This window comes from Pezoporus occidentalis, unplaced genomic scaffold (genome assembly GCF_034315485.1).
Source record: "Pezoporus occidentalis ecotype Australia unplaced genomic scaffold, CSIRO_AGI_Poc_V1 ctg224, whole genome shotgun sequence".
Lineage (NCBI taxonomy): Eukaryota > Metazoa > Chordata > Aves > Psittaciformes > Psittacidae > Pezoporus > Pezoporus occidentalis.
Window position 1 is genome coordinate 804,405 of NW_026914117.1, and position 26,257 is coordinate 830,661.

At 38.3% G+C, this 26,257-nt stretch overlaps 1 protein-coding gene across 2 annotated transcripts in view; it reads right to left on the reverse strand.

Moving 5' to 3' along the window:
* Positions 1 to 12,126: 12,126 nt before the first annotated feature.
* The window catches only part of ARSJ (arylsulfatase family member J), a 43,840-nt gene continuing 29,709 nt past the window's right edge, over positions 12,127 to 26,257 (reverse strand). For both annotated transcript variants that reach the window (XM_062620883.1, XM_062620884.1), the window contains exon 2: positions 12,127 to 15,051. In XM_062620883.1, the coding sequence (XP_062476867.1) occupies positions 13,656 to 15,051 (1,396 nt within the window). In that variant the 3' untranslated portion in view covers positions 12,127 to 13,655. The remainder of the gene's footprint in view (positions 15,052 to 26,257) is intronic.

The following is a 26,257-nucleotide window of genomic DNA, read 5'->3' on the forward strand; positions in this document are numbered from 1 at the left end:
TGCAAGTCTCTTGGTTTATCTTTTATTGCTTAGCATTTATTTAGTATGATATCTTTTACCATATTAAATATACATATAGATGGTGATTGAGAATACGTGTTTTAAACAGTCATCTACTGGTGTAAAAATCCAGATGGATGAATGCTTATGTTGTTTGGAGGTCTTCATTCAAATACAGATGAAGAACTTTACACAAGCCAGTTCTATCTGTGTGGTCACTGATGTACTTTTTTTCAGAGGCTGAATGTGTAAAGCCACTGCCTTGGCTTGCAGAGAGATGAAGAGAGCCCCCATCTCTTGCTTCTCTAATCCTATTATTCTGCATTTCATAGTCCAGAAACTTCAAGGTCCAGCTGAAAAATTCTCAGAGCATATTTCCTTTTGCCAAGAGCTAATATATTATTCTCAGAAAGGTGCAGAGAGCTGGTTCCAGCTTTTCTGTCATGCTCCTTAGATGTTTATTTTTTACAGGCGCTGCTGCTAAACTTCTCTGTCAGAAACACAGAAGAAAGAAGTCACAGCCACAGTATTCATGGAGAATATGAAAAGAAATGTACTTTTCAGGGAAGAACACAGCTTGGGAGGGAATGAGAATGAATCATACTGAATTATTTTCACTCACTGAATATAGTACAGAATAGGAGGGGGAGAGAAATGTGAAGATATTTGCCTCAGTCATTCTATAAAGTAATAGCTAAACTTTCTCAGGACTCCTTTAAAAGCTGTATGAAACATTTAGTCTAGATACTTTCTGTACAAGCACTTAGTGGAGTGAAATCATACAGAAAAAAAAACAGCACAGGCTGATTTAATGGTGGTGGGCAGACTGACACAATTCAAGGGGAATAAAGAAGGGTTGTGATGGTTGAGCACTTTCAAAGGGATTTCAAAGTATTCTCTGCCTTCTACCAAGCACAGTGTAAATAAGATAATTTGTCCTATGAGAGCAAAGAAGATGTCTCTGCCCCCAGAAGTAGCCCACATTGGTATATATATCTATAGGTATATGTGTGTGGAAAGGGTAAAAAAACCACACCCTACTGCAATGTTACTATAAAACAATGTTATACGACTGCAGAAGAGATCATGGAGATGCTGCATTGGTTTCACTACACTTGTGCAAAATCACATCACATTATACTGGTAAAAAATGTACTTTCAGAATGGACCTAACGAGTACAGTCTAACTGACCACAAGGGAAGGGTGGAGAAATTTCTCTTTTAAAAACAAAAGGCCTTTATTTAATGCAAGAACCCTATGTACGCCTTGCCTGGATCAACTCCTATAGAGTGAAAGTTAGCTATATGAAACAAGAAATACCTCTCATTTTTATTTATTTTTATCTTTATTTTTTAAAAATATTGCTTTTAACTTAAGAATTTTATTAAACCATTTCAGTAAAGTACATTTTGATAAAAGTTACTCTGGTCATTCTGGAGATGAAATACCATCAAGAAGATGAGCAGGTAATCTGGCACCCTTCTAAAGTTGAAATCCTTTGAAGAGAATGAGCTAAACTCTTTTTTCTGTTCATAAACAGTGCTATGTGTAGTCCTGCATTGTGGTAACATGCACCAACAGCTGATGAGGAGGAGGGATCAGAACTGAAATTTGAAAAGGGTAAAAGGAGGAGACAAGCACATACCCTAGGATTACAGTTAGGAAATACGTCCCCGTCTCAGTGGTTCTTGGATGAAGAAATAAATGCATCTCTGGAGAGACAGAAATTTCTGTAACACCAGTTCACAGTGTTTACCAAAGTCCATTTTTCACTGACTCATCTCCACACTGTGCTGCTACAAGTTGGCCTCTGCTCAGGAACACGGCAGGAAAGATTCCTCTGCTTGCTCAAGGTCTTCTTACTGACTAGGGGCCAAATTCTCTACTGGAGCTGGAAAATGTGCCAAAAAAATGTAACTTGTTTTGTTTTTCTTTTCATTCTCAGTCATAAAATGGAATTGCTTCCCTGCACCACAGAAGATGCAAGTTAGGACAGTGCTATGATTCAGACTGGGTAGGCAGGGAGAAAAATATGTGCTGGATGTATGTGCAGGGCATGTTAGTTAAGCCAGCCGGAAGAAAACAAATGGAGAACATTTTGCTTACAACATGAATGAAAAAGATGCCACTCTACCAGAGGAAGGGAATGGGGAGCTCCTTTTCCCATTCCTTACAGGATGAAAGCTAAGGGCTCCAGGGAAGATCTTACCAATAGCAAGGACGCCTCCGATACACAGCCCAGAGCTCCTCTTCCTAACTCCCATTTAATTTAAAATAATTACTTCACCCTTTCTTTGGGAAAAAAAAAAAAAAAAATCTACAAAGCACTTTAATGAGAAAGCCTTACCAAGATGAGTAATTCTTGTTGGAGAACAGCACCTGAAGTAGGAATTTTTTGTGTTTGGTCTCAATCTATGCACACCTTCAAGGGGAATATGTAAAGAATTGTGGGATGATCCGAAGGCTAGACCATGAAATTAGAAAAAATTATCAGAAAGAGGGTGCACACTTCTAATGATCTGGGTAATTCAACATTGGAACAATTTATTAAGTTTGGGCTGGATTTTCCATATAGTTTAACATGTTTGTACTTAGACTGCTTCATAACATGGTATCTTGCAGCAAATTTGTAAACACAATTTGGTAGCACAGATTTTTGCTTCAACCTGCACCAAGTGCACATACAGATTTAAAATCATTGACAGGAAGGCTAATACAAAAAAAATGAAATCACACTCTCAGCTACTCTGGTAATCCCACCCACCTTTCATGCAATACAGGGAGATTTCAAGCAATCTCCAAAAGGGCAGAAAACAAAACTAATATTCATAAGAGATTTATAAGTAAAGCCAAAGATTCATTTCTGTTTGAAACAGATGGTCAGGCAAAGGCATTCTGGATAATTTAGCAAAAGCCTGCACTTCAACTAGCTAACAAAAGCATCAGTTTAATCTTCCATCTAGTTGCACAGGATAGCCTGTGTATTAAGGATCAGGAAATACCTGCATTGCTTAAAAATTAACATGCTGACAGGACTAGGGCAGATCCAGAATTATGAACAGCATTACTGCTGTTAATGAAAATAAATTAAAATTGCAAGTGAAAAGAAAGTCAAACAAGGCTTATAAAATTATTGAAAGGAATGAGAGATTGAGAGCTGAACGAATCAGGAGAAATCTAACATGATTATAATGAATGGGAGATACCTAAAATATCACCGAGATGTTGTGGTGGAAGCAGTGTTGGATAAATGCAGTAAGTTTGATAGACAATCAAAAGTAAGTTTTTCTTCATTTCTTTAACGCAAACTAAGGAACCATAATGTGACACAGTTACAGTATTAGATGGATAAATGTCAATGACAGCACTAGAAACATGCTTTCATACCTTGGGAAGTCTTCTATCTCAGGAGACAATGCAGAAGGGATTCACTGACATGTCTTTTCCTCTGGGAATAAAAAAGAGTGGTGGTAACATTATGCCTGTGTTGTTTTTCTTCCTTCTGTTCTCCTCATAATAAACAAGCAGCAATTTTGGCTTACTGCTGTCACATCTACCTTAAGTAATTCCTAAACTGACCGCTTAAGACAGTAAGTATATCACCTGGATCTGTAAATGGCAGTAACTACAAACTCTCAGACCTGCCCTGTTTTCTTTATTGAAGCTGTTACTGTTTTCCAGCAGTACGACGCCCTTGCAGTGCAACTTTATTTTTGTTTGTATTTTCAGAAAGTAGTTCATGGAAAAAATTAAAATTAATGATCTTCAGGGAAACAATATCACCAGGCAATTACAGCCTATATAAATTCTGGAATTAGAAGACAGTTCTACAAATAGAATTGTAGATAGAATTGATACTGTCATAGGGAAAATACTACTCATCTTGTCTGATGCAGCAAAACAGTTTAGTGAGTGTTCCCCTACCCTGTGCTCCTTCCAACTGAACCATGGGCATGGCTAGTAGCTGATGTTAGATGTGGTCTATTGGGAGGATGGTGAGAATGTCTAAAACTGCTCTTTGACTCCAAACTCCTTCCAGAGCAGATAAACCGGGCAACTGAGAGGCTGCTGTGGTACTACTGCACATTAATTTAAACATGGCTGCCTCAGAACACCAGGAGAGGCCACCTGATGAAGTGTTTGAGGAATGATGGCCTTATGGTTTAAGCATCAGGTGCCCATTCAGGACATCCAGGCTTTTGCCAGCCTTTGCCATTGACTTCCTCCGTCACCTTGGAACAACCTGTATCTTATTTTCTATAGGTAAAACAGAGATAGAAATAATGTCCTGCACTGCAGAGGGTAGAATTAGTAAATGTACAGGAACTGCTCAAAACCAAGAGCGTACACAGTGAAGGAAAAAAGTGGAAGAAATAACTGTGATAAACGCATCACAGCAGTGTTTCAGTGAGATGAAGTGAATTTCATCATCCAGCAGTGATAAACCTGCATGTCAGATCCAGAACCAGGAAAATCAGAATGAGGATTTTCCCACAGCAGTGGGAATGGAATAGCTGTTTCATAGCACTGATTACTTACCTGCATGATTTTCTGCTGGGAAAATGTGACTCCTAAACTAGTTCAGTTACACATGCTACCCTGAAGGCTGTATCTGAATAAATACAATATACCTGATTTAAGTAAGTGTGAGTTAAACGGGGCCTACCCTTTGGAATAATGAAATGTGAAAAAGTGACTCTTGAAAATTTACTCCTTAGAGAAGTATATTAGTATTTTTCCTGAATTAAACATTATAGGCATGGCTGCTCTTAGGATATTTGGGGTTATAAAATATAATTAGACAGCTTATTCTATATCCTCTTTATTTTATATGATTTCATCATCTATTTTGCACAGGAAGCTTTTAGAAAATGGCTGTAGAAGTTGCAACAAAAAATTGAATTGCTGTGGGAAAACATAAAATACTTTTCCAGGATAATTTCAAACTTTATTTTTTTCCCTTGTAGAATAATAAATAACACTTAAGGAGTAAAGATTGCTTCACATGAAACAACAAAAATAAACAGTTCCCTGCCTGGGCTCCTCGATGGGGAGTGCCATCCTGAGACTGAAGCAGCAGGGGATGCTCTAGGCTCAGTGTAGCCTGCAAGGGCAGAATTTGACCCTTACAGCTACCATCCACCACATGAGATTTAGGCTTTCAGGACTCCTGGATGCCAAACTGTTTTGCTATTTGAAGCAAACAATCAACAGACTAAACCAACTCTGATAGAATATACGCCAAATTGCATTAGCAACAGCTACTTGATAGGCCTTCAACATGGCTGTCAGTGAGAAGTCATCATTAACAGGAGGTGCTGTAATGGGAAGCAGTGTTGGGTCCAGTCCATGCAAAATGACTGCAGACAAGATTTTCGGGTGACACAAAGGCTGCTGGAATGGTGTACAAGGAGGACAGGGCAACTGCAAAATGATGCAAATTACCTGAAAAATTCATGGAATCATAGACATTCGGCCTCTTCAACAAAACATGTTTTTCTGAAATCAGCTATAGACTGATGCACAGAATACGTGTAACCAGGAATGAAAGCGTTCCAGTGGAATGGTTCGTGTGGTGAGGAACCTCAAATCAATTTGAGAGTCACAAAGGACACACAGTTCATTAGAGGCAGAGGACTACTTGTTTCCTCTCAGGAGGTGGTATTTCTTCCACTAAAAGCTTGAGTGAAACTAATACTAAAATATTGTATTTACTTTTGATATCCACTGGAGAAGGTGAGCAAAAAAGCCTCAGCTCCTATTCAGGAATGGAGAAAGTGCTATATAATGGTAAGACTCTAAGGACCCAATCTGTTCAACTTCTAAAAAAATTTAAAATTGGAATACAGATGTACAATCATAAAAGGAAAACACCAGGTGCCAAATGGCTCAGTCTTGCGAATAAAGATAGTACAAGGCTGGAATCTGTAGCCAGACAAAAAATCAACTTAGAAAGAAAGCATGCATACTTTTAACTCAGAAATTAACCACTGAAAGAGGTTTACAATGGGAAGTAATAGATTCTTCGTATTTTTCTGCTTTGAATCATAACTGGATGCTGTTCTTCGTGTTTACTCAGGTAACGGTTACCTTCTAGTTAAACAGAATTTACTAGGTTTGGGTAATGGAATAGGAATTAAAGTATAGGAAATGGCCACCTGGTAAGCTTGTCTTTAGCAAGAGACTGTATATTTAACAAGTCTACTGTATAAGCAAACAGGACAATGAGAACAGTTTTTATTTGTTCATAAATTTAGCTGAATTTAAGATCACTTTATATTAAATTATTTCCTTTGTATCTCTGAGGAACAACCGTGACTAATATGAGAAAGATATGATTTTAGCTGGATTTCAAGGGCTTTCTTCTAGTACAAGCCCTCATGCTGGCCTTTGCTGGCATGGATGAGAAGGAAAGAGATGTCAGTGAGATCTCAGCATGCTGAATCTGTAATAGTGAAAATCTTCCACTGATTTTAATGTAATGATCCCATAAGTTTAGTCAGTGCATAGAAGTAAGAAAGTGATTGGAAAGAAACAACAGGAACCAGGAAGGGCACCTTTTCAGCTCAACTTGCTTGTTATCTGGGGATACTCACATGCTAACAAGTTTAATGACTTTCCCTGTTAATGACTTGTAGCTGGGGCTATGGGAGGCTGAGGAGAGCAGTAGGATGGCTCCTCCTGACGCACACCAGGCACATCTTGTCCTTCTTGTGTTGCCGTTCTATGCAGGGGTGCTTCTAAGCAGACTTTCACATACGATGTCAAAAGCAAAATGAATCATTTAGCCTTCTTCCTTTCAAAGAGAAGTAAACAAACTCAAGTGGCAGTAAAAATCTCAGAGGCTGTGAGTTGCTCACTGGCACTGAACACCAGGTCTGTGCACTCCCTCTGCACCTCTGCAAATTCTTCTTTGTGGAGGTTAATGTTTGTTAACTGCAGATACTTTCTTCTGTTGCCCAATGGAGATGATTAATTTCCAAATCCTCCATAGCTATATAGTAATAACAGATCAATTATTTAAGTATATTAGAAATAGGTGTTGCTAAGAAATTGCTTAGCAATTGCTTGAGAGCCTGAACAATTTGGTAAGGATAAATGACACTGACCAAAACCCTCCAATATACTCTTTATCAGCACTAACTATATTCACTTCATCCAGAGTGATGAAATGTAATGAAATCTGCTAATGAAAGCCCAAACAAAACTGGAACCAATCACTGTAAGAAAGGTATGCTGTCAGAGAAAGAGTTAAAAGGGTTGCCCAAACATATGACTTCTATAGTTATGCTCTTAGCTTTAAAGTTTTGCCAATATTCAAATCTTTGAAGTTGTTTGGGTTTTGTTTTTTGTTTTCTGTTCGTTTGTTTGTTTGTTTGTTTTTTTTTTTTTTTTTTTGTTTTGTTTTTTGGTTTGGTTTGATTTTTTTTTGGTTTTGGTTTGGTTTGTGTTTTTGGGGGGGGGGCTTGTGTGGGTTTTTTGTTGTTTTGGTTTTGGTTTGGGGCCTTTTGGGGGCTTTCTTCTTGTTGTTGTTTTGTTTAGTTTTTTGTTAAGAAGAAAACCAGATGATAGTGGCTGAAGTATTTCTTTAATGACATTCAGCTCACTCTCCAAAAATGTTCCTTTTAACCAACTTGCAATTCCTCCATTCCCTGTACTATACCAGTCACAGCTTGGTACTCTTCATATTCGCACAGGGCCATCTCTCCAGATATACTGGATTCTGTTAATAGTGATATCCTTTCCCAATCTGTGCTCTATATTCTTATAATGAAGAGCCATTAGTACTTTTAGAGCCCTCTTGATTTTCTCCTGCATGTGGTTCTGGGCTGCTAATCTGGAAGCAAAGCCACATTTAAAGGAAGAATAAACATGCCCTTGCCAAAGTGATTCTACAAAATGATCTTTTAAAGCAAATGTAAGGAATGACAACAAACATCACAGCCTGTACTAATTTTAGATGATTAAATACTTTTACTGAGAGTCTGATGTTTACAAGGAATTTAAAAATACATTTTTCAGGCTACGCTGGTCTGACATTTCAGGACCCTGTTCTCCACTCATTATGGAAATTCACAATAACACTAATTAATCTGTTTTATTACTTCAATCACAAGGTAAACTTTAGCAGCATTGCCCTGATTTTAACTGAAATGAACGGAAAATATGTCTTTGTTGCAACATTAACTCAAATCCAGACACTTAATTGGATTTTCTTTCATGCTGTTAAACTGTATTTCTGTCTATTATTACTAACCTTCTTGGCAGGGGTGAAAACAATTCTTTTTCAGGGAAAGAGAATATTTTTGTATTTTCACACTCACTGGTCTGCCTTTTACAAAACCCCTCTACTTCATCAAGACTTTGACATGGGTCCCACAAAAATGAATTTAAGTATGTTATTGAGTACTCTGCTGAAGAGGAATGGGATGCTGAAGCGAAGCTTGAGTTATATAAATGCTAAATTAAATCTTACACTCTTTTTTCTCTCTCTGCATTCTCTGCCTGCTCTTGGAAATGAAAAAAAAAAAAAAATAATTGCGATTCCTGAGAATAAAATTCATTAAGCCAGTAGTCAGCACGTAATATATTGTATATTCCAGCATTTTTCTCTGAGGTAAACATTATTTATAGTATGTGTGGTATGAAGTAAACTAGATTTTAATTGCTTTGCTTGCAGATTAACAATGAGTGTTCACTGGGTTTAAAACAAGATGACAAAAGGAACCTGTAGTTAGTCTGCAAATGTTACATACTGAAAACTACCAAGTATTTTTCCTTCCCAGGACTGGTGTACAATGCAAAACAACAGCCAGAAAAGGTACAATCCTTTGTTCATAGATCTCTATATGGGGAGGGGGAGGGGTATCCTGTAAAACATACCGTATGTTATTTTTTTCCTTCCTTTTTCTTTCTTCAGAGATTTTCTGAACAACTTTTAAAGTAGAACCTGATCCAGCACCCCCATTTGCACTGAATAATGCCACTGGGCGGAATTCAGTATCCCCTTGTAGTTTAAGGAGAACAAACATCCTCATTTCTTTTGTGGAAATCACTCTTACTCTTTGCCATCAGCTAAATCCGAAGCTCCCTCAACTGAAAGAAATTTTAACAGCAAGTCCATTCCTACTTTATTCCCCACATGCTGCAGCCCAGGATCTGACCTTGTATGTTCTAACTTTGGGTGCTGTGTCTCTTTCTGTGGTAGAAAGCTAATGCTCTTTATAAAAGGCAGCTTTTAAAGTGTGGATGGCTGTGTTAAAGCATGAGTGGTGGCTGCTGAACATGCAGTGCCTGAAACATAGAGAAAGAAAAAGCAGTTTATTTTATGCAGTGTGATCACAAACTCCTAAATTTCAATGCTGTTTAGATGATACCTCAGATAACCCACTATGTACAATCCTCCATGGATGGAAACACGAGGGCTCCTTCATCAGCTTGAAATCCAATCAGCACCCATTTCTTTCAGGGAGAAAGAGAAACTTGCAGGCTTTAATGGTGTGATTCACTTTCGAGAAAGCCTCATGTCCCAGCAGATGCAGAAAACTTTTGGATGTCTTCAGACACTAATGACTCCATTAGTTGTGAGAACTCATGCTTCATGACAGAACTTCACATCTTACAACATGACCCCCATGCAGACTGTCATTTTAGATTTACTTACCATCCTTGGCACATTCTTCCACTGGTCTTTATCTGTAGCAAGGATAGTGGTTTGTCTCCAACTTTATACTTTTACAACACCACCACCACAACAGTAATCAGAAGGTAACATGATAATATTTTTCCACACTTACACGATTTTAAAAAGCAATTCAGCATGGTATACTATGTTCAGGGACCACAGATCACAAGGCAAGACATTCTTGCTTCTGGTTTTCCTTTTTTATTTCTTTCTTCCTCTCTTCCCTGCAGTTATCCTTCTCACTCTTCAGGCTTCCTTGACGTACAAATGATGCTCCAGGACCACAGCTATCTATGATACATGGAAAAAGAAGATAAAACCTCCTCAGGCTGGTCCTCCCAAAGGCATGCATGTCACCAAGACCAGATCAGAGAGTTACAATCAGACCTTCCTTTTTCTAGTACCCATATAGCATGCAGAGTAATAGAAGGCTTGAGACCACTTAAAAATAGTAAGTAAATCCCCCCTTGCTATTTCTCCCCTCACCCACTCTTTTTCTAGATGTCTTAAAAAACATGGATAGAGATACCAGTTAATGACTTGCACCAAATATCAATTGGTATTCAAGCATGACTTTGCACACATACATCTGCCCAAGTAAAGTGGTAACTCCCTTGCTATGTCTCCCCAGCGATTAGGAGGACAGTTGGTTCTCCTTCATAGTATAGGACTGTGGTTTCAGTATGTCTGGTAGCCGGTTTTGAGCTGTTCACTGTGTTTACCTCTCTTACCTTCCCTGAGACCACGCATGTAACAAATTCTGAGACATAACTAACCTGTGAAATCCTTCTGTGAGAGTGTGTGAACTCCTCACAACATGGTATTACCAAAATCTAGAGACCTTTGTGTTGTTGGAGTGAAAAAAAGAAGTTTTGCCTGAAAGTAGACAGGAAAATTGCAACATGTTTCTTTCACATCAGGATCATCAAAATCATCAGGATTTTGTTTTCAGCAAAACATTTGTAAAGGCTTCCAAATGTTAACTATTTTCTGACTCCCTCTAAATCCAACTTTTGTCCTGTACCAGATCAAGTGTCAGTTTCAAGGGAATCAGCCTAACTAAGAGCCATTGCAGCCTTACAAAACTTAACTCCCACTGTGTACTCTGCAAACACTCTCGTGGCACATTTATTTAATATACAGGCATGCTGGAACTGATCCACTGTTCTGCTCTGAACCAATAGCTTTCAAGGACTCCCATCTCTCCAGAGAGGGGACAGATGCAAATTATTACGGAATAAAATGTCACAGAATAACACTGTCTGGTTGCTTCTGTCCAATAAAAGCCAAAGCAACCATAAAACTTTCATGGAAAAGGGTGATCATTGACTCTTATGAGGATAACACTTTACCACAGCACCTTGTTTCTACTATGCCAAAATAAATTAAAATATCTTAGTCCTTCTTCATGTCCTGTTCAGCTTACACTTCTGATTTTAGCGTTTTTTAAAAAGACCTGAAAAGTCAGAAAGCTTACTATTTCTTTCTAATACTGAAATGGAAAATGAATGCTCAGTGTGAAACACAGATGTATTTTAAACACAAATACAATGATTTATGTATTAAGTTGTAAACTAGACAGTATAATGTTTCAAAACTAGTTCTTACTTCCTTCATTTCTCTCCTAATGTTTAGTAAGAAAATGTAGATTCTTTCCTAAACTAGAAAGGTACATCATACGAACTCATAATTTCTATCTTTGTCCCATTTGTACATATACCTATGCCTTGATATCTGACCCAGACTAACTTAAAAAGTCTCACTTTTCCTCCAAGACAAAACCGACATGTATTTTCTCAAAGACATGAATTTTATATACCACATTTTGGAGTACAGTTATTAATATTTCCTTTAAGGACATCAATGGTACATTAAAAAAAAAAAAAAAATTGAGAAATCAGAGAACATTTGAGTTCCCGATCACTCACTGAATAGTCTGAATCTTAAAGCTAGACAGATTTCTAAGAAAATTAATTACTCCTCCTAAGGACCATACGGCATGAAAAATAACAGTGAATATTAAACACTTATGCAGATACACATCATCTTTTTATAATTACAATTTATAGGTAACTTCCAGGATTCCATTTCTGTGTTCTCTCCAGTATATTCACTACAAAACATAATTCTAAAATGTGACAAGTGTTGTTTGTAAGTTTTTGTTAATAACAGCTTTATTCTGTTTCAGAGCTGAAAAATATGCAAATTACTAGGGTTTAGCAGTATATGTCTGCAGTTAGTTTCTTTTTAAAAAAGGTCATGCAATGTTGGAGCATTCAACATGATTCGTATTTTAGTGTGCACTGATTTTATGGATGTTTAATTTTCCAGCTCTAATCCATTTATATAAACGTGACTTCTGAGTCAAGTGAGAGGTCTTAAGCAGCCTTATTTTAAATTTTACCAAAATATTATAGCTGTTGAACAAATGAATCATCAATTTTACTTAACATAATTTATCTTGAAACTTATATGTGTGTATTCATTGTATCAATTATCACAGATCACCAAGAATATGCAGTCAGTACAGCCATTAATCATCCAGGCAGACACCTTGGAAAAGGGCAAAGTTTGAACTATGTCTCACATGATGTACATATTGGAAGAAGAAATTCTGTTTCAGAAATGAAATGGTCTAAAATATCATCCCTGAACCAAAAATAATAGTAATAAAAAGCTGAGTTTTAAAAATAAGTTTTTTAAAATATGAGTATTTAAAATAAACAAGAACAGAATTGCTGCATTTAATGCAAAAAAAAAAGAGCCAGGTTACTTTTATGAATGCCATAAAAATTAAACCATTTTAATAGATACATAAATAAAAGGTTTAAAGTAGAATTTCCCCCCAAACATGAAGATGGCCTAGCTTCTGTACAGAAAGTGAACAATATTCATGTGACTACTAAATTAAATAATAATTTTGTTACATTCAAAATAATTGGAGACAAATACATAACGAAATGATGCACCTGAATCATTCTCCTTTCTCATCCTAGCAGTGTATACAGTATTTTCTTTTACAGTACTCTAAGGATATGGATCTGTTAAATAAAATCTCTGAATAACAGAGTGGAAATAAAATTAAAAATCAAAGGAAAAAAAAACGAACAACCCTAGCACCCAAGGGGTACCTTGCATCAGCCCATAATTAAAGTTTTAATGGAGGAGAAATAAGTACTGTGCTGTAAAATAAATAATGTCTTTTACATATTGCTGTATAGTTATCTTAAAGTGTTAAAATATTACATTCACTTTGGTGATATGTTTTTCTCTATGCCTATAATAAATTATATCTGGCATGTGCTAGCTCTTCATATGTGTTGAATAACAACTTTCTTGTTTTATTACAAATGGGGGGAGCTTAGCACATCTAGGACACTTAAAAAATATTTCTGATTTATGTAAGACAAAGTCTAATTCAAAGCAGCTTTCCTCCCATCATGGCCATGGCCCCCTGCCCAGCACCTCCAAGAAGTTACTCTGGTGGCTTTAGGTTTTTGCTGTTGTATCAGAGAAGGTCATGGCTTGGTGACTTAACACTTTCTGACCCACGGAGTTTCTCAAGTTTTGTTTTCCCTTTCCCTCTATGAATCATCTTGTAAATTTGAGAACATCTGCCACTAACATCTCCATACTCTCCAAATATTCCAACTAATTTAGGCAAGAAACCACCATTTGTCCATCAAAAATTAGTTTACAGAAATGAGATATTACTGCTGTTGTTATCTAGAATTTAGCAGTGATGGGCAAGCACCATTCATCCTGTAGAGGGGAAAGTTTGTCATGTAGATGCTTACGTACACTCAGGGCGAAGCTTTGACATATCCTGTGCTGGTGAAATCAGAGAACAAAATTAAAGATGACAACCTTCATCCACAGTCCAGAGCTAGCATTTCTAGTATATTCTGTCTGAAGTTCAAGAAGTTTGGCTAAGCTGACTTGGACTTGGCAAAAGAGCGTGCTTAGAGTCTATCCACCAGCAAGACGTGAACGGCAATGTAATGACTGTCCTTTTTTCTGATTTGTTTTTTTCTTGTTCTTCTTTTGCTTATTCACACCTTTACTTTTATCAGCTTTCTTTTTCTTCTCATCCTCTTCAAACCACGGACCCCAGACTCCTCCATTCAGCTTCGGGTTACTCCGAGGGTCCTTCGGTGGGTATCGAACGGGAACTGCTGTCTTATTGAACTGTGAAAGCCTCCGCAGCAGCTGCTTCACTACATCTGGATACCTTGTGGAGAGATCCATTCGTTCATAGGGATCAGCAGTGATGTTGAAGAGCCACACTGTTTTGCCAGCTGACCAAGAAACACGTTCGTTGTGCCAGCGATTGGGGCCTGCATTACTGAAGGCCTGTGGAGGTACCCAGTCACTGTATCCTGGATTTCCTGTCAGTAGTTTCCAATGATTTACTCTGATGGCAGACTGAATCGCAGTGTTCCAGATCCCATAGCCAGCTGCCCAGGACCCATTTTTGGCTTTGGTGTAAATTGGGTCAATGTTGTGCAGGATGTCTACCCGTGGAGAACGTCTGCCTTCACTAATGGTTTCCCATATATCATAACCATCCAGCTGGATGTCTTCATCGATCTGCCCTTCTGCCAGAGTGATCAAAGTGGGGAACCAGTCTGTGATGTGCACAAGCTCCTTACACACAGACCCTTTGTTTTTCAGAAGGGGACTATGGACAAATCCAACAGCGCGGATCCCTCCTTCCCAATAGGTCCCTTTGCTTCCTCGGAGAGGCCAGTTGCTTCCTCCAGCCATTGGCTGCCCACCATTATCTGAAGAATATATGATAATGCTATTCTCATAGTAGCCATGCTGCTTTAAAGCAAGGGTCACATTGTTTATGGCTTCATCCAAACAAGCCAGCATTGCAGCATATCTTCGCCTATTGATGTTATTTATCGATCGATAATGTTCAAAATACTTGCCTGGTGCCTGCAAAGGTGAATGAACAGCTTGGTAAGCAATATAAAGGAATATAGGTTTCCTGGGGTTATGAGAAGCCAAGATTTGTTGTACTTTCTGTGTGTACATCTGTGTGGAGTAGATGCCATTGTCGTGATCCCAAGCTGCATTGTCATTCTCATACAGGTCATAGCCACATATCCCAGGGCTGTCACATTTGAAGTGGGTGTAATAGTCGCCGCTGCCTAACAGGGAGCCGAAGAAAGTGTCAAATCCTCTCTGCGTGGGCATGCATTCTCTGCGATAAAATCCCAAGTGCCATTTGCCAACCATGTGCGTTGAATAACCAACCTCCTTCAGCTTCTGAGGTAGTGTGATGTTATCCAGAGGTAAGCAGTTGGGCTGGCTTGGACGTATAATGGAGTGCTGAAGGCCGGTGTGTATCTGGTACCTAGAGAAAGATAGGAGACAGGCATTAGGTTTTGGTGGGGAGAAATGCTCAGACCCTCCTTATGCATGGAAACCCATGTGCAAAACTAACAGAAAATATTCCTATGCATGCATCAGTTTTCTCTGGAAATATTTTGAAGTGCATATGTCAAAAACTAACAGTCATACTATTAGATCTGCTGAAACAGGAAACTGGTAGCTGTTTCTCTTCACACATGTTTAAGAATGGCTCTCTCACCTCCTTTGGCCAGTGGGCAACAGTATTGAGCAGGAAACATGACAGAGAAGCATTACACACTTCTCTCCCTGTTGGCCCCATTTTTAATGTTTTAATTTCCTTGTAACTGTGACCAGTATCAAAGGATCTCGGAGGCAATATGCTGCCTGGGAACCATCATTTGGGCACTACTATTTTAAAGGTAGTGGTCTAACTCATAGACCTTGATGGTATCCCTTCTGTATAATAAAACCCCGAGAAAGCAGAACAATTGCGTTGTGGATAAATACAATTTTTCAACTGCCTCATAATTTGGTAATGGTAAACATATCTACAGCATATAGACATGCTGGATTTTGAGCATGTAACAGCAATATGTTTAAAGGATAGGATAATAAATTCTGCAGTGGAGTACAGTCTATGGCCTCCATATGATTAGAAAATGAATGCAGCATGGGCAGTAGTACGTATCAAGAATCAAGGGCAAATCCATTTAAATGAGTTTGACTTTAAAAATTAAAGTGTAACAGCACACTGTAAACCAAAGAAGATTTCTCCCTGAGAGTGAGATTAAATTCTCAGGTATGAATAGAATAGCCAGGTCCACCAACACTGTGAATCTTCTCCCAAACCTCTTCTTTTATTCATTTGTGGCAGTAGGAGTTGGGGCTTCGTAACACATTCTGCTCGTATTGCCAATCTGACTGGCCTCCTGAGCTATCTAGAAAACTAAAAGCATTAGGCTCTGGCTGCCCATAAATAACTTAAAGTCTGCCATCCTGGCCAAGATGCTAGAAGGCACCAGAGATGTCTTTAATGCCTGCCTATCTGTAATAATTGTGTAACTCACATTTTATTCTTGAACTTATTTCCACAGAAACAGAAGCTCTAGTCTAATTAATTTATTGCAGAAGCCTTGGGTGTCACACTCCTCTGCTTTAAGCTGGCCTGTACCAAATATACTGCAGCACTGCTGCTTTACTTTGTCTCTCTGGGACTTTTTCAGAGCATTGTTTCTGTACCAGCTTGTGGACCTGGAGCCCTGACATCCAGTTGTCCCCAAAATCACACATTGTTGCTGACACAAGAGATACTGCAGTAGTTACAGCATACCCTCAGAATTCAGGGATTCTGGATCTACACTTGCCTTTTGAAAAAAAAAACAAACCACCGTGCACACAGAAATACCCACATCTTTCCCATGATTCAAGTATAAGACTTGTCTTTTAGAACAGGTAAGCTTCAATAAGGAAACTACACTGACTATCGCAGTGCCGCATACTTCGGTTCACTCCATCTTTGAGAGTCCTCAGGGAACTACATTCACAAGACATTTCATTTCCTTCCCCTTCTCTTTCCTCTGCCTTGTTCAACTCCTTCAGTAAATTCCCCTTATTTGATCCCATTGAAGAAGTCCTTGTCCGTCCGTCCCCGCCTTGCTATTTTAGTAAACAGCTTTTGCTTTCCCAAATGCTGACAGACTCCTCTATCTTGAGATCAGCTCCAATCCCTGATGGGCAGTTTCTCCCTGGATAAGCCAATTTTGCTGGAAGTCAGCATTCTCTAAAGTGATGCTGTTGCAATAGAGATCCTTCCACCTTTCTCCTTGACAAAGAACCTAAGCCTGGGGGGAACAGGCAACAGAATTTGCAACACACTGCAAAACCAATTTGCCTCTTGAAAGTGCCTACACAAAGTATGATATTCATAAAAAGTTAATTCTCATAAAGAGCTCATAAACAGGCAGATTCCCCACCTTGGGCTTTTCGATTATTTAGCCAAGAATGGAATTCCTACACTGTTAATCTGACAAATACTGTACCAAAAAATATCAAGAGTTAGCCTCAGTTATAGATTATATTTTTAGGAAAATACCTGGCATACAGCAATGCATTTTATTTTAGCAGTGCCCTCAGTATGCAGAGCAGTCCTGTGTCAGGTCCCTGCTGTTGTCTTTTTGCAGAAGACTTTGGTGTGTTTCCCATATGTGTTGGTGTATGTTATTTATGGCTTAGCTGTGCTTCTTAATATACATCTATGTACACAAATAGATTCTAGATAGATATTCAGATGTGTAAAAAGGGATCTGCAAAATAACCAATTTTAAGTAAAAATATTCCAGCTGGAGAAATGTTTCAAAGAAATATCAACCTGTAATTATCAGAATATTCTTCACTATTACAAAACGGTCAAGATCTGTTCACTCTGCTGCGCCACATGCCTTCCTAATTGATCCATTATGTGCCAATATTGCTTTTTCAGTGAAAGTCTTTTGCTTTCAGAGGACTTGCAGACCATCCATGGGAAAACAAAATAATGAGACCGAAAGACAGTGATTATGTGGAAGTAAATGGAATTAATAACAATAGGAAAAGTGTCTCAAGATTACTGTTTTGAAACTGTATTTAGACTGTGAAAGAGAAAAAAAAACCTGAAAAAAGCAAAACACAAAGGAAATAAGAGGCAGATGCTGATTTGGGGGCAGTTCTCTTGAAGATAAACTTATGAGCTCACTAACTGCCATGAAATGTCTGTGAAATACATTCTATAGATTTCATCGCTTTCCACCACAAGATTAGCTAATTCTTTAGAATGAATTGGTTGAATTTAATTCCAAATGCAGAAAGCAAGTTATAAGCATGAATAGTCTGGAATTCACTGTAATTACAACGCTAGTAACCAGTTAAATATAAGCAAATGCTGACAGTCCACGGAGCCTAATGTCATATTTTGGACTTCAACACTTATGGATGGCGTTTACAGAAAGGTAATACACTGATAATATTCTGTACAAAGTATAGGGGCTCAAGACCAGTGAATACTTTATACACATGTACTACCCTCTCTTACTCCTTCTCCAAGTTTCTAGATTGTGGCTGTTTCTATTAGAAATATCTACCAGAAATACAGGACTTACAGAACAAGGAACTAAGTAAAATTTATGTGAAAAGTTCAGCTAATCATTTGCATATTGAAAATTAATTTATGCTCACTACATGGGGATGGCTCTTCTTTGCACATTTCTTTTTATTTCTATTTTACTAGTGTGGATGCTGTTCAGATTTTACAGTAAAATCACTGATAATTGTTTCAGCTGTTCAATACTAGTTGACTGTTACATCACTTTGTTTACTTGTTTGTGGTGGAAACTTGAAAGCAACAGGATCCCAGTGGGAGTATCTTGATGACTTAATAGGGCCTTTGCTTCTTGTGTGCTGAGAAAAAGATTTTAGAGAATTCTTAAAATGAACAAACAAATAAATCCTCTATCGTAAGTTTGAGTTCACGATACTGCTTTCCAGTATGATTGCCCTTCCTGTTTTGATCTAGAAAGATACAAAGCTAAGACAGTGGCTGTTACATTATTCCACTTTCAGTCTCCAGGTGGAGAGACCATGAAGTTGTTAAAAGTCAAATGCACATTCAAATGCCAGAATCTTTGTGGATGCAAATCACCATGGGTACACCAAAGTCAATTTGACCTGAGCTGAGGAATGCATTAACATGTGGAGGCTTAATTTCCCCCTTCTGATGTCCTTCGTAAAGCTAAAGAGTTTCCCAGTTCTTATCTGGAGAGAAAACCAAAGTACAGAAGCAGATTGATGACAGTAATCTTTACACATTTTCGCTACTATTCCCCTGAAGCAGAGAACAAGATAGATTGAAGTTCTGTGTAGTAGAAGAGATTCTCCTGGCATTCCCCACATCCCTGTGGTGCTTATGAAGTCTTAAACATATGTAGGCCAAAACGGTTCTCCTTAAAAAAAAAAAAAAATCCCCTAAGGAGTTTTCTGTTATTTTCCCCCTTAACTTCAGGGTGGATTCTGCACTGCGCAAGAGGCTGGGATGTTTCTAATTTTGTAATGTGCCTGTACAAAACCACTGATTTTAAGCTTTCATAATTTTAAAATACTGCATTAATTGTCTTCAAACTGAGATTCTTTCAAGGCTTACTGAAGATTAACAAAGACGCACAGTTTGAGGTTTCTGATTTCAGGAACTTTTACTAGCATAGTTCTAGTAGAACATGTGGAAAATGTATTTTTATTATGCTTACAGAGTTCAGGATATGTAAAAAAATAAATAATCAATTCTTAAAATACTAAACTCTAGCCGAGGATTTAGAAAAGACTATTTTAATAAAAACAATAATAATTTGCCAAAGGAGTTGCAAACAGACCAACAGTACTGAGGTTATGCATGTTACATGAATTAAAGGGATCATTACTGACGATTATGCATCTCCTTGTTAAAAATATTAAAATACAACAAGTAAATACCAGTTAATAAAGTAAGCTAAAGGGACTGCTAAAGAACAGTCTTCGATACCTTACCTGAAACTGTGTAAAACACAACAGCTTGAAATATAGCTATTTCAGTTGAGTAAAGAATATAGGAAACAGTGACACTTTTCACTTGGAGGTTCGAGTCCTCAGAGGTCCCAGTTAGTGGGGTGAAAAATCCAACAATCCCAAATATCCCAATTGCCACCATCAAATCATTAGAAGCTGGACTCAATGATCCATAAGAGAAAACAGAGATAATAAAGACTGCTTTATAGGGTACTGAGGCTTTAGTATGGTGCCTACAAACCCTTAGTTTGGAAAAGCTAATTACTCTGAAGAGATACGTTTACTCTCATTTACCTCAAAGTTGGTTTGGGCTCTGTAAGATGCTTGTCAGGCAAGCACGAGCTGACTGGAGGCTCTTCTGCTTTTAGCCCTCCAAATAGGTTGGTAAAGCTCATGGCAGAGAGATGCAGGGTTCCTGATCAGACATAGACCAACACCAACATGAAAGACTCACACAAAAATTATTTGGATCAGAAATACTGGCCATAAATCTAAATGTTTTATGTGGAATCTGCTAAGATTTTAAAAACTAAAATGAAGGAGTGAAGCTGGAAAAGGGACAGGTTGATGCAGGAACCACTAAGGCATAGGATAGAGCTAAGGTGATTTAAATGAGATGCAGATAAGCTTACCACAGCCCAACACGAAGTGCTACAAAGCAGTCATCGTCCCTTCAGACTGATGACGACAGCCATAGCCTGTAGCTACAGTGCTTCTCTCTCAGTCTGCGCTGAGTAAATTTACTAATAAGCAAAATATTTTCTAAATTTTCATGTCTTTTTTATTTTCAATCTTTTCCTGACTTAGATTCAAATGACAAGCCTTGCCTTTGTTAACTTCCACTTACCATGCTTCCATGAGAGCAAAAGCAGGCAGCAGGTATCTCAGTATTTGTTGTGGTAGCAAATTTGATTCTCTTCTAAACAAGACCAAGTTAGCTAAACTCTAAACACATTTCTTCAGTACTGATGGTCTATGGCCATAGGAGGTGATCCTGCCCCTCTACTCTGCTCTTGTGAGACCTCACCTGGAGTATTGTGTGCAGTTCTGGTGTCCTCAAAATAAAAAGGACATGGAACTGTTGGAACAAGTCCAGAGAAGGGCCATGAGGATGATCAGGGGACTGGAGCACCTCCTATATGAAGACAGCCTGAGGAAGTTGGGGCTGTTCAGCCTGGAGAAGAGAAGGCTGCATGGAGACCTCATATCAGCCTTCCAGTATCTGAAGGGGGCCTATGGGGATGCTGGGCAGGGACTCTTCATTAGGGACTGTAGTGACAGGACAAGGGGTAACAGGTTAAAACTTAAACAGGGGAGGTTTAGATTGGATATAAGGAAGAAGTTCTTTACTGTGAGGATGGTGAGGCACTGGAATGGGTTGCCCAGGGAAGTTGTGAATGCTCCATCCCTGGCCGTGTTCAAGGCCAGGTTGAACAGAGCCTTGGGTAACATGGTTTAGTGTGAGATGTCCCTGCCCATGGCAGGGGGTTGGAACTAGATGATTTTAAGGTCCTTTCCAACCCTAACTATTCTATGATTCTATGATTCTGTGGCAATGGTGAAGTAGTCCACATGATGTGTTTCCTAAATGTTAACATGAAAGTTTTGGTTTTCATGCAATATAGTCTTCTCAGAAAAAATCCTAAGGAGCCCTGAGTCTATATTATAGAAGTTAAAGTTTGTCTTTCAAGAATAGCAGCTATGCAGCTGCATGGGAGGAAGTGCCTTTTTTCTGCCTTAAGTTCCAGACACTTGGTTCCAAAGTAAAGTTACAGCTAAGGCCTCAGTTTAACATGCAGTTTAAATAAGAATGTGATTTCAGCCAGATAGTTGGCTGAAACAGGACCAAGGTAAGCAATCAAAGCTTGTGCCATGAACATGAGTGATGCTGTAGGTATGGAAAGAACTCTCCAGTCATATGTGCAGCATTTTGTCCTGGTATTTTAGCTATTTTTTATTCAGATCTTTATCCAAACAACACTAAAGAGGGAAGGAAACACCTTCTGCATTAGAACATGGTCTGTCACAAAGCATATCTTTTTCCAATATAATTTAAGGGTAGAAAGCATGGATTGGCTTATGCTGCCTATTTTATTACCTGCTTAAGATTGTGGGTAAGATTCTCTGCAGATTGTCCTGGCAGTATTTGAATTAGATGTGAAATACTTTTACTGATACATTTATTTGCAAATGGTACTATAGATAGGAAGTCACTTCCTTAAGATGGTGGGTGCATAACTTCCAGGAGAAAAACTCCTTGCAGAAAAAAGAGGAGTAAAGATTTATTACCAGAGCCTGCAGGCAGTTCTTCACAGGCTGGAGAGTTCAGACGAGCTCTGCTGAAGCAAATGACTGTGCCACACAGCCTGACCAACACTGCTTGATTTTGTTTAGACATTTGAGGGAGGCAAAGACTGTCCACTTTCAGAGACTGGCATGATTCCTCTGGTCCCCAGAGTCCTGGTTCCCAGCTATTCAATTGACTGAACGCTGAACACACACTGGGATGAGACCAGGGTGTGTGTCATTGCCTTAGATTTACAGCTTCTCTTGGAAAAGAAATGGAGGTGTATGTGCAGGGAATCCCCAGTCAATCTGAACAGGCCCCTGAGAGCGTTTTCTCTGCTCAAGTCTTCTGACAAACTTAAACATATGACAGAAAAAAAACCCTCTGTGAATCTATCATATAACCATTTTTGTTTCCTAGCTTATAGATTTCATATTTGACAGGGGGAAAGGCAGGTTATGAATGTAGGTGGATCAGAGAAGCAAGTGCAACATTAAAGACTAAATGTGAATTTCAAACCTTTGCAGACTTCACTGTGCTGGCCCAGATGAAAGAAAATTGAAGTTTTCACATGCAGACATACCCATTCATTTCATCTTCAGCTGTATTCCTTGAATTTTTATATGCTTATAAATCAGAGCATAAAAATAACAATTTCTAAACCAAGTGTTTACAAAAAAAGTCTAACTGAAATTACTTTCTGAATTTACGTTCAAGTTTTTTTTTTGGGGGGGTGGTAGTTTTTTGGTTTTGTGGGTTGTGTTTTTTTCTTTTTTTTTGGGGGGGTTAAGTCAGCTAAGACTCTTCCATCAAATGCAGGAAAAGAAAAAACCTAAGTAGTGATTTATTCATGGATTATTAATGTTACCTTTTTTGTTCCATTTACCTTTTTCCGAGGACCTCCAGGAGCTGAGGTATCCTTGTTTAATTAAATGCTATTTGGATTTTGATGCATTAATTCAATCTCAACATCATTTGGAAATTCCGATCTCATGCAAGCTCTGACATGTGGCCATTTAAATAATGCCCTTACAAATACATTTTTATCACCCAGCACTTAGAAATGCCACTCAGGGTTACATTAACAAAATAAACATTTAACCATAACAAGAAGCAGAGGAACTTTCAGGGAACTGCTTGATGGTTCAGAAGCTGTGATGGACCCTGCTGCTCAAAAGCTGGAGAACCAAGGCGGAAAATGTTGTTTGTGGCTCTATGTTCTGACCAATTTTGCATCACAAGGACATGGACCAGCTCTTCTCTCTTTTATCTTCCCAACTCCTGCTAATACACCGTGGGAGCGAGGCAGAGCTTGGTGAACAGCAGGAAGGAAACTGTTGTCTCTAGATATGCCAGTTTTAAAGGCAAAAAAAGGTTGTGTGGAACCAAGCTGGGAGAGAAAAGAAACTGAAAATCTTTATCTGCATTTCCTTGGGGTTAATCGCCCTGGTTGCAAGGGAAAAATAAAAATCATATAATGCAACTCAAGCAGAAGCTTCAACTTTAAATCACCCCACAAATTAAGCTGCAATTAATTTTTTCAAACCCTAATTCTGATTTTTAAAAACATTATTAAACTGGCAGCATATCTGATTCTAACTTTTCCGGTCATTAAGATAATTTTTCTGCTCAAATGGGAGGGCAAAAAGGATAATGGAGTGGGAGTCAGCAGCAGCTGGAATGCACATGTGTATATGCAACTATTGTTTCCTTTGCTCCCTGTTTGCTGCAGCTGTAGAAACAGAGAACAACATTTCCAACTTTATCACAGAATGTTACTCATTTAGAAAAATGGGGAAGTAAAATGTGTGATTGCATAATCAGCACTCTAGGTTTCCTGTTTACATGGAAGTGACATGAGAAGAAAACAATTTGACTAAATACTTTGCATGCCAACCACAAATCCAGTTGACGCCAGCAAATTCTGGGCTATCAGCAAAAATAAGTCCCATCTGATATTACAACCAATCAACATGTTACAAGGAAAGAAATGCAGTGCTGTGAGTTCTTGAGTATACCAGAGCTACACTCCAAAAAGAAAAGCTCCCATAAACAGAATAGCACTGTGTTTCTCTGACATTAAGGCAAGCAAACAGCAAAGAAAAAACAAGTCTTTAAAAGAAGTCATTTTTTTAGTCCTGCTGCAGTCAATTTTATAGAAAGAGAAACAGAAGAAAATGAGATAAATGGAGCCTAAAAGCCATAAATTGGCATGAAGAAGAACTTCCCCCTCAGGTACTTCAAAAAGTGGTCTGCAGCCCTTGCTGCAGCACTGCATGAGGCTGGAGTGGGATCAGCATGTCACAAAAGGGACATGGCACATATCAGTTTGTGAAGGCTGTTCTCTGTGCTACAGCACGTAACTCCTGAGCATTGACAGTGTGTAAAACCAGCCTTCATTTTAATCTGTGTGTTCACTGCTGTGCTGGAGAGAATAGCATCTCAGATACTAGTAACATCCTGAACTAGTCACTTTGACAGACAGGGTTCCATTGTATATTGATGACGCATTCTGCTAAAAATCTCAAGGCTGAAATCTTTATATAAGAAGAATTTATTCAGTGAATGCACCTAAGAGACGTGAAATATATTCATTATATGGTTACCTTTCATAAGAAGACATCTTTCATAAAAAAGATAAACTTGATAGCAGTCCTTAAGGTAGCAGCCAAACAGTTATTTTGTTACCTTACACTTTAATTAAAGTACCCATTTTGACCACTTATTACTATTTTTGAATTATTCATCTGTCCAGTACTTAGAGCCTTTATCAAGCAAAATGCTGTATAGTGACCCTGAATTGTCAGCAAGGATGACTGAGGACAAAATGACAAGACGTAAAATCCAGGTTAACAATAACCATATATGGTTTTATATGATATCATTTGAGACAGGGAACTGATTTATAACTAAAGAACATTATGACACTGATGAAAAGTCAGTATTATTTGGCACTTCAGAGACATCTCAAGTGCTTTAGATACTTCCTTGCAAAATCCAAATCCAAACATTCCATTTCTGAGCATGACATTGAGGGATGTCATAGTTTCATCACTTTATTGCACTGAAGTGTATCATAAGCCATTTTCTTTTGAAATCTTATCTTAGTCTTTAAGACTGTAACTTAAAATTAGAGCTAAATTACCGAGTATGCTAAACAAGTGGTATTGGCCCTTTAGTATTTTTTAATATTCCTATTATCCTGCTCTATGATATGTCTCAAGCTCAACCATCTCAAAGCACCTATTACAACAAAGAGAGAAGAGATTCTAGGCCCCTTAATCAGTATGTAGCTACTTAATTAGAAGGATCAATTCCATCAGTTTCAACTGAATACTCTTAGATAAATTTTTGCTCTGTGTTATAAAACATCAGCATAAGTCCCTGGATTAATGCAGGAAACCCCTTTTCCAGTGTAGAGATTCATTGTGAATGACAATTAATTAAGAAATACTCTTGCATAATCATTTCTGCTTCATCTCAGCTTTGCTATTCTATTTGTTCTACTTAATGCAACCTATCATATAATGTTATTGTAAAACCTGTATGTTTACATTAAAAGGAAATTATTATGTCTTCCTTTATCTTCCATTTATCACACATCAATTCAACATATCAGGATATCCACCTAGAGCAATATGATATAGCTGAGCATTCGTGTTTAAAGCTTAATTACACATTTCTAGACACTTGTAACTGGCACTGCTTGACACATCAGTTGCATAGTAAATGACAAACTGTGATTCAAAACTGAAACTGAGAGGCACGCAATCCACTTCCTCCACTTTGGCAACGTAACTTCAAGCTTTATACAAGACTGCAATGCCCGCCAAGACACCTCCTGTTCAAGATTTTTAACACTACCATTTTTTTTGTTTTTCCTACCAGTGAGATAACCATGCCCTTCGCTGTTGGCTCTACAGGTATCCTGGTACAGACACAAGCCACAGCCTGTTTTGTGCCACTCCAGAGATTCTGCTAGAACTGAAGTAATTTTCCCAGGAAAGACCTGATGATACCAAGAGCAGCTTTATCCGGATTGAAGAATAAAATACATTTTGACTTTTCAACACCACAGATAGTTTTCTGGGTTGACATTTACTGGCAATAGCAGCGGCACTGAATGATTAGCAAAAGTAATAACCCTGACTTGAAAGAGAGGGCTAGGAGCCAAGAGACACACTTTCTTCTGGGTTCTGCATAGTTTTTAGCCTGAGCACTTCAGCTGACCTCTAATTCTTTTGTCCTTCTGACACTTTCATATTAGTTTCTTAGTCTTTTGTGTTTCTCCTTTAAGCAAGGGATGGTACTATGTCCGTTGTACAACTAATGCTCAAAATGGGTTTTTTAA